Raw genomic sequence first — 18,186 nt, forward strand, 5'->3', positions numbered from 1 at the left:
AGTGTGTTACAGATTGTAGTTCTTAAATGGATGCCTGCAGGATCAAATTAGTAATAAGACAAAAAATATATATAAAAAATACTTATTGGTTAGATATTTGATGACTTGGAAGGGGTGTCTAAATGACAGGCAATCAATCTATTGGGATAATGTTTTAAAAGCTAACAGCACTGTGACGAAACGAGTGTGATAACACTAACAATCCTGTTTCTCGTCTCTCACATATAAAGTGGATTATAGCAAGTACTTTTTATAGCCCTTGCTTTTGTTCCCCAGCTCAACAGACTACAACTGCAGTGTCTAATTACATGTGGCTGAGGGGACATTGTAGCTCATTGTAAATATGTATATTGTGTATTGCATATTGATGATGTGGCAGTGAGGTTGTTATTCATTGTCCTTAAAGTGAAGCCGAGTGGATTATGGGTAAATATCAGGTGGTGTCCAGGATACAGGTGAGGGGCTGGAGCTGCATTCATTCTCCCCCCTCCTTCCTCTACAGGAAGCATGGAATAGCTGGGGACCCTGTGACATCACAAAATAGTGTAAGGGGTTAATTTTAGGAAGGGCTGACTGTTAACCCTATCTTTGGAGGTGGGGGAAGCCAATTAGTATCCATAGTTCTCCATAGGACTAGTCCAGACGTTTTGTCTGCACCTCAGCATGGGGTTTCTGTGGTAGCACAGCTCATCTCCACTCCCCCCTCCAACCCCGTGATCCAGGGCCTACCAATGTTTAAATAGAGAGAGACCCGGGGGTTTGCAGAGGGAGGGGAAAGCACTGTGGAAATTTGACCCTAGATATAAGGAGCCACTCCAGGGAGAGAGGTGGTGTTCATTCTGTGTTTTGATTCCTGGATGGTGCAATATCTGATTTTTGAGTTGTCATTCTCTACCAGAGTCTAGATATGCAGCTGATCGAGATCCATGGGTTGTCAAGTCTGGACAGCCAGGTGACTGTAGCTCCTTAAGCTAGTGGGGTAAGGGACAGATGATGTGGTAAACCTGCCTGTCATTTATTTACTGTGTGTACATAATATTCTAGTGTTGTTTTTATTACAATAAATGTATTGTTTTACTTTCTAACTGCATTTGCCTGAGTGACTATACGAATCCTAGAAGGTACTGGGTAGACTTCCCTGGCATAGTGAGGCACCCTCGGGTAGCCAGCCAGCGTGAAGTGGGTAGCATTGGGAAAGATAAACCCGGTATCTTCACAAGCACTTTTGAAAAAAATATATGCATTTTTAAAAACCCAAAGGGTTATTTAGGTCAAATGATAACCTACAGTAGTTGACTTTTTGTCAATGTAAAACCTGCAGAATAATTTAATTGGACTTCATTGGGTATTCAAACACCCAACACACAATATTTAATAGGCAAGCCAATATACCAGGATCCACAAGACAGGAAGGGAGGAATGAACGTTTGTAAATTATATTCTCAAGAATGGTTTGTATGTTATTAATTGTACATTATAAGTAGACTGTACTTAGGCTAGATTTTTCAAACCTTCGTGGTAAAAACATTTTTAAAAAAATGGCTTCATTATAAATAAGCACAGAATCTAGTTTAAAGTGTAAATTGACTAAAAGTGAGGGCATATGGCAATTAAAAAATATTTTAAAAGGAGTTTAGCTTTGTTTTGAGGGAACTTTGATGAAGAAATGCACTACACACTCTGAGATCATTTGCGTGCTAGAATGATTACTACTTGTAGGAAGGATATGAAGATAACTTTTTTAGCCATATATGGGTATATTTACTGTGCGGCGGTTCCGTAGAACTGCCAATTGAAGGCATTTTCTTCAAACGGCAATTTCATTAAAAACAAAACTCAATGGGCTTTGTCTAATAAAAGTGCCGTTTTAAAAAATGTCTTCAAAGAGCTGGGAATCAGCAAATATACCCCATAGCCTTTTCTAGAGTTATATTAGCCTTGCATACAAAATGGCATAATTTTAAATATGAAAAACCCAGGTTAACTTTCAGAAGGGATTTAACTTTAGACCAGCTCTTAGAAAATAAGATTGATTCTACAACTGCAGAATATCAAAACTATTCAGAACCCTATTTCATTGTTAAGAATTAAGAGTCGTCCTATTTATAAAATCCAATTTGGAATGTTCTTAATTTGCCATCCTGTGTACTAAATTACAGATAAAACATTATTCTGCTGACCAATATGGATATTTTAAAAAAACCTTTAAGACTTGGTTGAATCACTAACCGAATTCTGTATTCTATAAATGTATATACACTGATCAGCCACAACATTGAAACCACTGACAAGTGCAGTGAATAACATTGATTATCACATTACAATGGCTCTTGTCAAGGGGTGGGATATATTAGGCAGCAAGTGAACAGTCAGTTTTTGAAGTTGATGTATTGGAAGCATGAAAAATGGGCAAGCGTAAGGGTCTGAACGACTTTGACAAGCGGCAAATTGTGATGGTTAGACAACTGAGTTAGAGCATCTCCAAAATGGCAGATCTTGTGGGGTGTACCCAGTATGCAGTGGTTAGTACCTACCAAGAGTGGTCCAAGGAAGGACAACCGGTGACCCAGCTACAGGATCATGGGCATACAAGGCTCATTGATGCACAAGGAGAGCGAAGGCTAGCCCGTCTGGTCCAATCCTACAAAAGGGCTACTGTAGCACAAATTGCTTAAAAAATGTTAATGCTGGCAATGATATAAAGGTGTCAGAACACACAGTGCATTGCAGCTTGCTATATATGGAGCTACATAGCCGCAGACCAGTGGGAGTGCGTATGCTGACCCCTGATTACCACCAAGAGCACCTACAATGGGCAAATGAGCGCCAATACCGGACCATGGAGCAAAGAAAGAAGGTGACCTGGTCTGATGAATCACATTTCTTTACATCATGTGGACGGCCGGGTGCGTGTGCGTTGTTTACCTGCGGAAGAGATGGCACGGGATGCACTATGGGAAGAATGCAAGTCGGTGGAGACAGTGTGATGCTCTGAGCAATGTTCTGCTGAGAAACCTTTGATCCTGGTACTCATGTGCGTGTTACTTTGACACATACCATCTACCTAAACATTGTTGCAGACCAAGTACACGCCTTCATGGCAACGGTATTCCCTGATGGTAGGGACACCTTTCAGAAAGATAATGCATCCTGCTACACTGCAAAAATTGTTCAGGAATGGTTTGAGGAACATGACATGGAATTTAAGATATTGACTTGGCCTCCAAATTCCCCAGATCTCAGACCAATCGAGCATCTGCGGGATGTGCTGGAACAATATGTCCATGCCATGGAGATCCCACCTCGCAACTTACAGGATTTTAAGAATCTGCTGCTAACGTCTTGGTGCCAGATACCACAGGACACCTTCATCATGCCTCGATGAGTCAGAGTTGTTGTGGTGGCACGAGTGGGACCTACACAATATTAGGCAGGTGGTTTTACTGTTGTGGCTGATGGGACAGTGTTCTCCCCAGAAAATGTTGCCAGGCGGGTGGCAGTAAGAAGCAGCTAGGTGGGGGCAGTTTTAATACTTTGCAATAATAATGAAAAATGTTGGAGGTTACACCTGCCAGTACTGGTCAGACTGGTGGTCAATGGTCTAACACACTGCTGGCTGCAATGCTCACATAGTGCCTGCTATAATAGGAGAAAACGGGATTTATACTTACGATAAATCTTTTTCTCTGAGTCCATCTGGGGGACACTCCTTAACCATGGGGGTTGAGTTGGGGAGGAGTCTGGCACCCAAAGAGTTAACTTTTTTCAGCTGACAGCATATCACCCCCGCCAATTCCCCACATACCTCAGTTTGATTACCAAAGCCCTTAGGATGATAGGCCAATCAACCAAGACACACCACTCAACAGAGGGGGGAGTGGAGACAAAAGAAAACAATGAAAAAGACGGGGGGGATCGCAGTGTCCCCCAGATGGACTCAGAGAAAAAGATTTATCGTAAGTATAAATCCCATTTTCTCTTATATCTATCTGGGGGACACTCCTTAACCATGGGGACTTACAAAAGCAATCCCTCTGAAGGGTGGGACTGCTCTGATCTCCTTGCATGTAGAACACTACGGCCAAAGGGGGCGTCCCCAGACGCAAATATATTAAATTGGTAGAATTTTGTAAAGGTATGGACCGAGGACCAGGTGGCTGCCCTGCACAGCTGGTCCGCCGTGGCTCCATTACGAGCCGCCCAAAATGCCCCAACCGAACGGGTAGAATGGGCAACAATACGCTTCGGCACTGGGATATTAATACGGACATAAGCCTCCCTGATAGTCAGGGTAAGCCATCTGGCAATAGTTTGCTTAGATGCTAGCCATCCCCGTTTGGAAGAGTCAAACAATACAAATAGACAATCTGTCTTATGTATCTTTGCAGATCTCTTAACATATATACGTAATGCCCTCACTACGTCCAAATATTTATTTGTCTTTGTTCCAGGAGTCTGAGGCTCCTCTCTGAATACTGGAACAACTATATCCTGATTAATATGAAAACCTGAGACCACCTTAGGGAGAAAGGACGGAACAGTCCTTAAAACTGCTCTATCCTCATAAAAAAACAGATAAGGTTCCTTGCAGGATAAAGCTCCCAGCTCCGAGACCCTTCTGGCTGAGGCGATAGCAAGTAGGAAGACTGTCTTACATGTCAAGAACCGCCACTCTGCTGAGAGTAGAGGTTTAAAGGGAGGCTCCTGCAACATCCTAAGGACCAGATTAAGATCCCAAGGCTCCGCAGGATGCACGTAGGGCTGGATGTGAAGCACTCCCTGTAGAAAGGTCTTAACATCCGGAAGCTCCATCAGCCGCCTGTGGAAATACACTGACAAAGCAGATACCTGAACTTTTAAGGTTCCAAGTTTAAGCCCCGTCTCTAAACCACACTGTAAGAAGGCGAGAAATCTAGCCAGACTAAAGGTTTTAGAATTGTAAGACTTCTTCTTACACCACCTTATATATATATGCCAAATACGGTGGTAAATTCTGGCTGAAACTGGCTTCCTGGCATTCAGGAGAGTGCCTATTACACCCCCCGAGAAACCTCTCGCTCTCCACAGACTGGATTCTAAGGCCCTGCCATTAAATACAGCTGGTTCAGTCTGTGACACAAGAACTGTCCCAGGGTCAGCAGATCTCTTCACAGCCTTACTGGCAGTACCAGAAAGACTGGACGATCCTCCGAACTAACTCTCCACAGGACCCCGTGGGGCAGGTTCTACCTGCAGCCCCAAGGCCTTGCTAGGACGTCCACTACCAGTGAATCCCTTGTTCTTGTGCAGAACTCTGGGACTTTCCTGTCTCCTGTTCGGTTTTGGTCCCGCAACCATCAGCTGAGGACCTACCTCCTCCACTGGTACCTCGAACACGGGAATGCTCTTATGGGGTGGAACCTTGCACAGGGTAAGGTCGCGAAAGATGTCCCCATCTTTCCCAGCAGTTTCAAAGACCTGGCTACTGACAGCCTCTTGTCTGACAGGATCCTGCCTGTCCACTCCATCTAGGACCACAACTTGTCCTGTGGAGACAACATTCTGCTGCGTACCAAGTCCCTCACTAGCCTCAAGAAAGTCATTCTTAGACAAGGGATTCTCTGTGACCCCTTTAGACTCCAGAAGTTCGGTCATAGACTGAACAACCCGTCTGGCCTTAGCACCCCGAATGGGTGTGACTAAAACCTTTTCCCTCACTGGAAATTCTAAGCCTGTATAGCTTCGTTTACAAGAAGCAAATCGACAGCCCTGAGCTCTTTCTGATTTGACAGAAGCCAGCGAGGTAATTTTTTCCAAAACCTGAGGTGAGCTGTTCCCATGAATTCTATCACGATATTCAGGACCTACTCGTCTATAGAGGACCCTGTCTGCTGCTGGGCAAACCCAAGCAGCCGTCCTCCCACCCCACCCTCTGTAACCAGAGGTGGGTGGTAGTCATGCTGCTGGTCTATCCGGCAGCTTGGCGGAAGAAGCTCTCCGCGCCGCAGGGGCAAAGGATGACCTTCCCCTACGGGACTGTCTCCTGGATTCCACGGCCCCTGGATTGGTAGTCTGGCCTCTGCCAGACCCGCCCCCGTAAGGAGGCTGTCTGAAAGAACTAAACCTAGGCCTAGCCCTAGGTCTTGGAGTATTTACAGGCAAGGACGTCTTCTTGCCCCCTGAAGCCTGTAAAATCCAAGAGTCTAATTCTGGACCAAATAGCATCCCACCCGTATACGGGATGGATTCTAATGATCTCTTAGACTCTGAATCCGCATTCCAAGCCCTTAACCATAACGCCCTTCTAGCTACTACAGCTGTAGCTGAAATAGACGAAGCTATGGAGGCCGAATTATGGGCCGCTTCATATACATAGCCTGCTGCCTCCCTTAGCTGCATGGCCAGAGGCAGTAAATCTGAATCCTGCAAGGCAGACTCCAACTGCCCTGCCCAGACTTCCATGGCTCTAGCTACCCAGGTAGAGGACAATGCTGGCCTGAGGCTAGTACTGGCGGCCGAGAAGATCGACTTCAGCAGGGATTCTAATTTCTTGTCAGTTGCGTCCTGTAAGGTCGCTGACCCGGGTACAGGTAGTGTAGTCTGACGAACCAATGTCGCCACAGGTGCATCCACCTTTGCCACCTGTTCCCAGCGGGTCATATCCTCCTCCTGAAGGGGATACAATACGCCAAACGTCCTTGGCATAGAGAACCTTTTATCTGGATACTTCCAAGAGGCCTCTACAATATCCCTCAACTCAACTGAGGGAGGGAACCTGACCACATGCTTAGAAGCCTTCTTAAAGAGGGGACGGTCCAAGGACTTCGTCTTCTCTTTCAGCAAACCCCAGGGTCTGACGAACTGCTCTTACCAGATCGTCCATACCCTGGTGCCTAGAGTTTCCTTCTGACTCTATAATGGACACATCTGAATCGTCCAACAATTCCCCCTCCTCCTCTGAGGAACTCTCAGAGTCTAACACTGACCACAGCGCTTTAGCTGTTTGTCTATGTCTCTTAACACTACGCTTGTGTCTGGGGTTCTCCAGTAGATGGGTAAGCCGGTCCAGGCCTTTAGCCACCGCTGACCAACCCACCTCTCCTATCTGGGAAACCCCCGGGAGGGTTGGGGAGGGAAATAAACCGACCCCTGGGGAAAAAGACTCATCTGTCATTCCTACTGTTATACCCTGATAAGCCACAGATGTAGATGGGATCTCAACTGGTTTAGATAACAGAGCTACAAGGGTATTAACTCCCTGTGTTAAGGCAGCCGCCCACTCAGGAGGATCTACCGTTATGGTGGAGGTGTCTATAGGCTGTTTCACAGGAGCCACAGTGCAGGCCGCACAGAGCCCCCCCTGATCCAGCCGTTCACTTGTTAATTTAACATTACATTTTGAACAGACATTATGTTTGGTATGTGTTGTTTTGCTTTTATCTGCCAAGATAAGAAAAACTGACTCACGTTTCAATTCACAAACACTTCTCCAAATTATCAGAAAATACAGATTAGGTTATTTAACATATCATAGTATTTCTGATTTAAATAAGACAGGCTTGGAGAACTTTATAGTTTTCTCACAAACAACAGTTCTCTCAACACATCATTGTCTTATAATATACATGTCTACACATGTACACACAGAAGAAAAATAAAAGTGATACTCAGCGGGGAAGATATGTGTCAACAGTGCACTTCTCTTCAAATGACTGCTGCAACTGTCCTACTTTTGAAGCTTGGCGCCAAAAAAGGGATCTTCCACGTGCTCACTCAACAGGGGGGGGGAAGCGGTGTTCCTCAAACACATTCCCCATCCACTGGCTCTCCTTCTGTGTTATTTACTTTAACAGCGTTTTGCCCTTTCTGTTATATTAGGGGAAAACCTGTTAGAATGTGTTACTCGCTAGCGCTATCAATAGAGCGCCATCCTTAAGAATTCACTGCCATCCCATGGGAGGAGGAACTTGGTATACTCCAGCTGGCTTCCGGGGAACCTCAGCAGTAGAGGCGCTTCCTGCCTAATGGCAGCGCCCGTCCTGCATCAGCGGGGAGAGTCTCTTGCCGACTGCTTCCCGCTGTGAGAAGCGCTTCACCCTCTCTGTCAGCGGGGCCGCCCCCTCCGACAGGCGCTTCTCGCACGAGTCAGCTCCGTTGTGCACGGAACCTCTCGCTGCTATCAAAAGAAAAAAACTGCAAAAGAAAAGGATAAAACCTACTACCAGTGAACCCTGTTCACTGTCTCTCTTGGAGCTCTTCAGGTGCGACCTTCTTCCAAGGGCACCCAATTCAAACTGAGGTATGTGGGGAATTGGCGGGGGTGATATGCTGTCAGCTGAAAAAAGTTAACTCTTTGGGTGCCAGACTCCTCCCCCCGACTCAACCCCCATGGTTAAGGAGTGTCCCCCAGATGGATGTAAGAGAAACAATGGTTTATAATAGGACTCAGTTGGGCTTCAAGAGCCGAGTGGCTAGTAAAAATAGCAGGGTGGAGCACCCAGGAAATAGGTGCTGGGGAGAACACAGACGCGTACATGTGTATATATCCAAGGCTAAGCATTAATAAGTTGAATAATATGCACTAAATATGTTCACCATGCAACAGGTTGCAAAAAAGTAGGTATGTATTTTACCTTCGGGGCTCATATCTGAACATTTTAATTTTGGGGTTCAGTTGTTCTCTATATAGCACCAAACAAATTGCTTTTACCTAAGGAATTTTAAATGCAGAAGACCTTTATTGACACTATCAGGGAATTACAAGAGAGGATTGGGAGACATTTAAGTTTGACTGAGACTTGCAATTAAGAACCAAGCTGACAGCATTTTATTAAAGAACATGAAGCAAACATTGATGATGGATTTCATCCAAAAGGTAGCATTAGTTTTGATAAGCAAGATTAATTTTGGACACACGATCCCTAAATAGTTTATCGATCTATGGCAATAGTAGCATACACATTACAAAAATTGAATGTGCTCAATTATGGTTTGGTTTGTAATGTATATCTATTATGGGGATAACCAATTTGTCAAGTTAGTCCTTCGATCAGCGACAGGAACCTTGATTTCAATTCCCAAACTTACATGAGAGTAAAAGGATTTGGTTCGATTAATTGTACCTAAAGAATATTTGTGATCCTGTGGTGTATTTAACAAACACACTTGTTTTTGTTTTGGAAAATATCTTTTTATTGAAAGGGTGTAAATTTTAAATCGATTTGAAAATCTATTACATGTTAATAAAATACATATGCTGTGAACATTTTACTGCAGTCCTGTTTTCCTGTGTATATAAGAAGAAGTCTGTAATGAACCTTCCCAGCTACGGCGGAAGGGGGCAATTAGAAACTATCAAGAGGTAAGAGGGAAAAAAGTAGGATAACAGGGGGGTAGGGGAAAGATTTCCAGGATTAAGGAGCATGGTACAAGCTACTCTGTATCTGACATCACCCATTTATGGCTAGGTCAAAGTGCATTCTGTGGCAACCAATCCTTTACTGACCAATGATTCAGGGTTTTTATTTATTTTAAAATCTCCCAACTGGTGATCCTGTATTGAACACTTATTCTGAATTTTTGGCATGAACTCTGGTTTGTATAAAAGGAAAGGAAAGATTGCCACAAACAGATTAAAGAAATTCAACTAATGCATTTACTAGTCTTGCTGCACGCATATAATTAAGTGACTAAATCTGAGTTCATCATGATGAATACTGTAAGTCTGTGTTTCCTATTGTATTAGACGTCATATTGGTGTAAATCTTTGGATGCTGCACGACATAAAATGGTATGTTACACAGTATCAATGTGTTGTAATGCATTATAAAATAGACAGCAATGAAGGGTAACTATAAACACTCACTGGTTCTTACCATTTCCGACGTATTGATGGAAGCATGATGGGAATAACTGTGTTCTGGTATCTTGTGAACTTTAGAATGGCGGGTGCTGGATGGATGGGTCTGATGAACAACACACAATGAACTAGGTATGTGATCACAAAAGGACAAAAATGCATGCAGAATACAGACATGAAAATACACAAAACAAAATTCTGTAAGAATCTTGTGGCTGATGCAAAGTGGGACGTATGCTAGTTTGCGTAGTGTATTTTACTTGAGATATAACTCTGAGAGGTGGGACAAGGAGCGAATGGAAACGCTGTTCAGAAGTTGACCAAGTATAGTAAAGGTGTGTTTGTGCAAATGCAAATCACACTCACATATGCCTGATAGGCGGCATATCTAAACCAGGCTCAGATGGTGCTTGAAATATGTATGGCTCAGCTGTATATGGGCTGAAAAACGCTAATTTTTCATGTTTTTTTGCAGACATTTACACCTATTTTCTGACCAACACTGCATCAGCAGTATTGGCCTTAAAAAATATTAGTCATAACACAAAATAAATTTCCAAGCATTTTAGGGTTTCCCATACCACAATCCTAGAACATCAAATAATCCATATTTACCATTATTGTAATGTGATGCTATTTGAATTAAAATGCAGGCCAACCAGCAAAATGCATTTGTATGAAGACTGGGACCACTGGGTGTCCTTGTCTTCCAAGACCCACCCAGTTTTTGTCAGTGGGAAAAAAATTAACTAGAACTGTTGTGTGAATAACAAAAACTTTGGTTTGCATGTGCAAAGTTTTCAGAAAGTGAAGGAATATCCTGTGTGGATTCTATTCTGGTAATTTATCATCATATGTTCAGAGACAAACACACAGACATCAGTCACTCTGCACACATTCTGGTATCTCCCCAAGTGGCCACATTTCCATAGGAAATAGAAGCTAATTTGCATACTTTAAAAAAAAAAAAAAAAAGTAAGGTTACTCCCAGGTGCGACATGGGAGTAACCTTGAATTTTTGCAGCAAGAATACAACAAAACATGAACTCTTAAAATAAGTAATATTTCAGGCTCTTCTGATTATCAGTAAAGTTGCTTTCTACCAACCACTGGGTAGTGCAAAGATGCCATAAAAGAAGCCTCCTCTATTGTTCCTTTTTTATTTATTTGACGCACCTTCCTTTTTGTCTTGGCAAATGAACAATATCAAGAAAACAATTTACTGAGCGATCATTTCTTACATTTGGCTTTTGTTTTCCCCTCATCTGATTTACCTGCTATTACCACTTTTCACACACCCCCAACCCCCGTGCGTAATGAGAGAAAAACTGTTAACCCGTTATTAACCCATCTTCCACTAGAAAGGAACGTCGGTGGTCCTTGTAACAAACACACCTCAATAAACTTATTTTTGTATGGAAACTGACTAGTTCATATAACATTAAATGAATATTTCCTTTCCTTCAACTTAAACATAACAGAACAATGGTGTCTATGACTGCCTACCAAGCTCAAACATTTGGCAAGGTAAGTTTAACAGTAGAGCATATTAAACCGTACCTGAATCTGTTAAAATCAGAGGGACCACTCTCTTCACAGGGCAGTCTTTTAAGCACCTTGATGTAAACTTCTATACCCGGGAAGTGAGTGCATCTGATTTTAACTAGATTTTAATAGTTTTGCAGTATATATAATCTGGGATTAATTGAGCGTTGACTTATTTTTCCTTCCCTTTTTGTTAGATGTTGCTATGGTATACTGAATTAAAATTACAAGCATTTCATAAGTGTCAAAGGCTTTTATTGACAATTACATTAAATGTATGCAAAGAGTCAATTTTTGCAGTGTTGAACCTTCTTTTTGAAGACCTCTGCAATTGGCCCTGGCATGCTGTCAATCAACTTCTGGGCCACATACTGATTGATGGCCGTCCATTCTTGCCTAATCAATACTTGGAGTTTGTCATAATTTGTGGGTTTTTGTTTGTCCACCCACCTCCGAAGGACTGACCACAAGCTCTCAATGGGATTAAGGTCTGGAGAGTTTCCTGGCCATGGACCCAAAATTTCGATGTTTTGATCCTCGAGCCACTTAGTTATCACTTTTGCCTTATGGCAAAGTCCTCCATCATACTGGAAAAGGCATTGTTCGTCACCAAACTGTTCTTGGATAGTTGGAAGAAATTGTTCATGTTAGATGTTTTGGTACCATTCTTTCGGATCCGGAGTGTGCACCTCCGGATCACTATAAAATTGGACTGAGATTTTTAATAGAAATAGTGCTGTTTTGCTATACAACGTGGATTGTTATATGTTTTTATAATGATGGTTTATCACGTTTTATACTAATTTAATAAAGTTGTTTTTATAACATTGTGAATGGTTGGAGACCTTGCAAAGATTTAACATGGGCCCTAACGGGCAGTGGTAACATTTTGAACATAAGGAAATAGACTTAAATATGAGTAAGATGTACTCTGTTTATTTTTAGTGTTTTAATGGTAAAGTTATACACTATAGGAGATGAACAGTGTTCAGACTCAGTGTTTAATAGACCCAGTGTTTTTTATCTGCTATATTGTAACATGTACCATAGTTAATTGTATGGTTTTAGATCTTAGTTGACTTACATGTGATATCGTTAAAATGGTTGATTTAGCTAGTGAATACATAGTGTGTAAAGAATTGAAATAGATGTCTTTACATTTTTTGTGATTATTGTTAGTATTTGCTAGATAACAGACTATATTGTGCAATATGCCCTGCTGGCTCACACTCTCCTACCCCCCCGTCACGTATGTAAAGAGGACAATGTATAATGAATGCTAAATAGATAGATATTTGTGGTGGGCTTACAAGTATATTACTGGAAGTTTAAGAACTGGGCTCTGTTCACTGGTGTCAAATTAGACCACTACAAACACATGCTGTTAACGTGTTTGTAACAAAGTATGATATGAGGTTGGCCATTTTAAGTATTGTGAGCTGTTTGTGTTTAATAGAAAAGGCTTGGAAAAGTTAGATTGGGCAAGACAATGGTGTAACTGTATGTAGACCTATTGTGTTACTTAAGTAGATAAAACTGAAATTGCTGATGTTTAATATGTACAGCGTTTATCTGCAATGTTTGAGTGGAATTGTTGTGGTTATACTGTTTTGTGAATGCACTATTGTCAACACTGTAAGCATAGATAAAGACCGTTTAATGCAGTTTAGTGCAAATGCCTAGTAAGTGAAAGGATTGTTTTGCATATAAATTGCAATGCATTGTTTATTGGCTAGACTAGAATGGTTGTTTTGGGAAAGTTTTGGAGCTTTGCATAGACTGTTGGTTTAAATGGTAGTAATGTGCATGGGATAGTGAAGGAAATGTGCAGATTGCATAGATTAAGTGCATATACTGTTTGTTAAAGAATATAGAGGAGATAAAGGAGTTTTGTATTAAGTGCTGCACATGCAGTCTAGTGCTGGATAGATTTAGTATAAAATGACTCCTCAGTGAGCCATATGAGTTATGATTTGTTCTAGAGTCAGTCACATGGTCTGGACTCCATTTTGGATTGTTATGTCCTTTGTCTATTTACCATGTGGTCTGATCAATCCTCCGTCTTGCACACCTCCCCTTGCAATTAAAACATACATACACACACCCACACTGAAATCTAATATATACATACATATAGCACTACCATCCTAACTTCGTAACATAGATAAGTAAGGCACATTTATACGTAGATAAAGCAGCTGAAGTAGGCACTGCATTGTATTTCATGTAAAATGTATTATGTTTTCTACACTGTTATTATATGTGTAAATATGTTACTGAAAATATATATTGTTAATAACATAGTAACATAGTTGTAACATAGTTGATGAGGTTGAAAAAAGACACCAGTCCATCAAGTTCAACCTATTTTGGATCTCCTGCGATCCTGCACTTATATTTGAAATTAATCCAGAGTAGGCAACCGCCCATCTGTTTCAATTTTGAAAATCCCCCCAGACTCAATATTGCAATCCAATTTTTACCCTATATCCACTACTATCCTTTATTTTAAATTAACGGTCGTATCCCTGGATACACCTTTCCGCTAAAAATTTGTCTAACCCTTTCTTAAACATATCTATTGAATCTGCCATCACAACCTTCCCTGGCAATGAATTCCATATCTTGACTGCCCTTACTGTAAAGAACCCCTTCCTTTGCTGGTTGTGAAATTTCCTCTCCTCTAACCTTAGGGGATGACCACGTGTCCGGTGTATGGTCCTTGGGGTAAAAAGTTCCCATGAAAGCTCTCTGTATTGACCACTAATGTATTTGTACATAGTAATCATATCTCCCCTTAGACGCCTCTTTTCTAAAGTAAACATGCCTAAACTGGCTAACCTTTCCTCATAACTTAATGACTCCATACCCTTTATCAATTTTGTCGCCCTTCTCTGAACCCTTTCTAGTTCCAAATTATCTTTTTTATAGAGTGGTGCCCAGAACTGTAGTGCATATTCACGATGAGGTCTTACCAATGATTTATACAGTGGCAAAATTACACTGTCTTCCCTTGCATCTATGCCCCTTTTTATGCATGCCAATACTTTGTTTGCCCTTGCAGCTGCTGCTTGACATTGAGCACTATTGCTAAGTCTACTGTCTACGAGCACTCCCAAATCCTTTTCCATTATAGATTCTCCCAAATTAATTCCATTTAATTTATAGATTGCGTTCTTGTTTTTGATCCCTGAATGCATAACCTTACATTTATCTGTGTTAAACCTCATATTCCATTTAGCCGCCCAATCCGCCAGTTTATTTAAGTCCCTCTGTAGAGAAGCTACATCTTGCTCTGATTTTATTACCTTACAGAGTTTAGTGTCATCTGCAAAAATAGAAACTTTACTCTCTAAACCATCACCAAGGTCATTAATAAATATATTAAAAAGGAGTGGTCCCAGCACGGAACCTTGAGGAACTCCACTTAAGACCTTTGACCAATTAGAAAATGTTCCATTTATCACAACTCTCTGTTCCCTATTCTCTAACCAGTTTTCGATCCAAGTACAAATTTTGATTTCTAGACCCAGTTCCCTTATTTTGTAAACCAACCTCTTGTGTGGCACTGTATCAAAGGCCTTTGCAAAATCTAAGTAGACCACATCTACTGTCCTGCCCTGGTCTAAGTTCCCACTAACTTCCTCGTAGAAACTAATTAGATTAGTTTGACATGACCTATCCCTCACAAATCCATGTTGATTCCCACTAATAATTTTATTGCGTACCAAGTAATCCTGAATACTGTCCCTTAAAATACCTTCCAGTAGTTTCCCCACTATTGATGTCAGGCTTACAGGTCTATAATTCTCTGGTTGTGATCTCGTCCCCTTTTTAAACAACGGCACCACATCTGCTATTCGCCAATCCCTTGGTACTGAGCCTGATGAGATTGAATCTCTGAAAATTAAGAATAGCGGTCTAGCTATTTCCGAGTTTAATTCCATAAGGACCCTTGGGTGTATGCCATCTGGACCTGGAGCTTTATTTATCTTAATATTCTTCAGTCGCCTTTGGACTTCTTCCTCTGACAACCAAGTATTAATTAATGGCATGGTTTCATTTCCATTTTTATGTATTACTCCTGCCATTTGTTCCTCTCTGGTAAATACTGAAGAAAAGAACGTGTTTAATATCTCTGCTTTTTCCTTAGTATCATTTATCAATTCAACCATCTCACTTCTTAGGGGTCCTATATTATCTTTTTTAATCCTTTTGCCATTTATATACTTAAAAAACTTTTTGGGGTTTGTCTTACTTTCTTTTGCAACGTGCCTTTCATTTTCTAATTTAGCCAATCTAATTTCCTTTTTGCATGTTTTATTACATCCCTTGTACCTATGGAAGGACTCCTCTGACCCTTCAGACTTAAACAATTTAAATGCACGCTTCTTCCTTTGCATTTCTTCCCTTACCTTTTTATTTAGCCACATTGGTTTAGACTTAATTCTTTTACATTTATTTCCCATAGGAATAAACTTATACGTGTATGTTTCCAACAACATTTTAAAGACAGCCCACATTTCTTCCGTATTTTTTCCTTCAAAGGCTTTGTCCCAGTCTATGCTCTTTAGACTCCTTTAGCATATTAAAATTTGCCTTTTTAAAGTTTAAAGTCCTAGTTGATCCCTTATACTGTTGTTTCTGGAAACTAATTTCAAATGAGACCATATTATGATCACTGTTTCCCAAGTGCTCCTTTGCTTGAATATTTGATATTACGTCTACATTGTTTGTTATTACTAGGTCCAGTATAGTCCGGTTCCTAGTTGGTTCCTCAACTAATTGGGACACGTAATGGTCTTTTAGAGTGCTCAGAAACCTATTTTCCCTAGCTGTACCGCAGGTCTCAGTACTCCAATCAATGTCCGGATAATTAAAATCCCCCATAATTAAAATTTGACCTAGTTGTGTAGCCTTTTCAATTTGCTGTAGAAGTTGGGCTTCCTCAATCGTACTAATATCTGGCGGTTTATAGCATATCCCTATCAGAAACTTCTCTGAACTTTTTCCTCCGCTGGATATTTCCACCCACAATGCCTCTATATTATCACCAATATTCTCGTATATAACTTCCTGAATACTTGGTTTTAATTCTGGCTTAATATAAAGACATACTCCTCCTCCCCTTTTATTTACCCTATCCCTCCTGAAGAGAGAATAGCCTTCCAAGTTGACTGCCCAGTCATGTGTATCATCCCACCAGGTCTCAGTAATACCTATAATATCATACTGCTCATTCATTGCTACTAGTTCTAACTCCCCCATTTTACCTGTCAGGCTTCTTGCATTTGCAAGCATACACTTAAGTCTATTGCCTCCCTTAGGTATTTCTTTTTGCTTTAAAAAGGGCCGCTCCTTATCGGCTATGCTTCCCTTTCCCCCCTCTCCACCCCCTTTACTCTTGTTAAATTCCTCCTTACTACTCTCAATGTCTATCCCATAAATACTAGCTTGCCCCTCCACCCCGGAGCCTAGTTTAAAATCTCCTCCAACCTTCTAACTATCCTCTCCCCTAGCACTGCAGCCCCCTCCTCATTCAGGTGCAATCCATCACGACAATAAAGATGGCAACTGACCGAGAAATCAGCCCAGTGCTCTAAGAATCCAAAACCCTCCTTCCTACACCAATCTTTTAGCCACGCATTAACCTCCCTAATCTCCCGTTGCCTCCCTGGACTAGCGCGTGGCACAGGTAGTATTTCCGAAAATACTACCTTGGATGTCCTTGCCTTAAGTTTGCGACCTATGTCCCTGAAATCATTCTTTAGGACACCCCTTCTTCCTCTAACTCGGTCATTGGTGCCAACATGCACCAAAACCGCTGGGTCATTCCCAGCCCCTCCCAACAATCTGTCCACCCGATCCGCAATATGCCGAGCCCGAGCACCCGGGAGACAACACACTGTTCGGCATGCACGGTCCCGGTAACAGATTGCCCTATCTACCTTCCTAATAATTGAATCCCCTACCACCACAATCTGCCTGGGTCCCTGAGTAACTTTGGTCCCCTCTGTGCTGGAGAGACCATTCCCCTGGTTGCTAGAGGAAGCAGTGTCATCCAACTCTACCAATTCTGAACTGCCTTCCACAGTATCTTCATCCAATCTGGCAAATCTGCTGGGATTGTCTAGCTCAGAACTGGCCTGCCTCTTCCTCCCTCTGCTACCCCTAGTAACTGTTACCCAGCTGCCTACCTGTGCATCCTCCTCTGTCTCTGCTCCACCCTGCTCAGATAACGCATCAACGGTGAGCTGTAAACTCTGCTCCAGGTTGGCAATGTCTCTCAATGTTGCAATGGTCTGCTTTAGATCAGTTACCTGGGCTTCCAAAGAGACCAATTGCTCACATTTCTCACAGAGGTATAAACCTTGGAACACTTGCTCCAAGTGTGCATACATATGACAAGATATGCATTGAGTGAGATCATCAAGCCTGCTACTACTCATCTTATTATGGCTAACCTAACTTCTTATAGCCTACAGTGAACTTTAGTACTAGCCTTTCCTAGCCACTTACCAGATTAAACCCCTTCCTGGATTCAACTGCTTACTGGAACCAACTCCACACTTTAAACAAAAACAGCAGTTGAAATCAAAAAAGCAGTGAAATCACAAGCTCAATGAAATCGCTTGCTACCTCCTGTTAAATAGAGCTTGCACTAACCAGCTGTATCAACTATGCAATTAAACCACACCCACTAGCTCTAACAAAGAGAAGGAAAACAATAAAAATAACAAATAATAAGAAGAAAACATATTATCTTTAATGAGACTTTGTGGATATCCTTTGTGAATCTGTAT

General features: G+C 41.6%; 1 protein-coding gene across 1 annotated transcript in view; it reads right to left on the reverse strand.

Annotated features, from left to right (window-relative positions):
* Positions 1 to 18,186, reverse strand: part of LOC142108926 (uncharacterized) — a 42,056-nt gene that overhangs the window by 2,122 nt on the left and 21,748 nt on the right. The window contains exon 4 of the mRNA XM_075192905.1: positions 9,855 to 9,944. Coding sequence (XP_075049006.1) covers positions 9,855 to 9,944 — 90 coding nt within the window. The remainder of the gene's footprint in view (positions 1 to 9,854; positions 9,945 to 18,186) is intronic.

This window comes from Mixophyes fleayi, chromosome 12 (assembly GCF_038048845.1).
Source record: "Mixophyes fleayi isolate aMixFle1 chromosome 12, aMixFle1.hap1, whole genome shotgun sequence".
In the NCBI taxonomy this organism is placed as follows: domain Eukaryota; kingdom Metazoa; phylum Chordata; class Amphibia; order Anura; family Limnodynastidae; genus Mixophyes; species Mixophyes fleayi.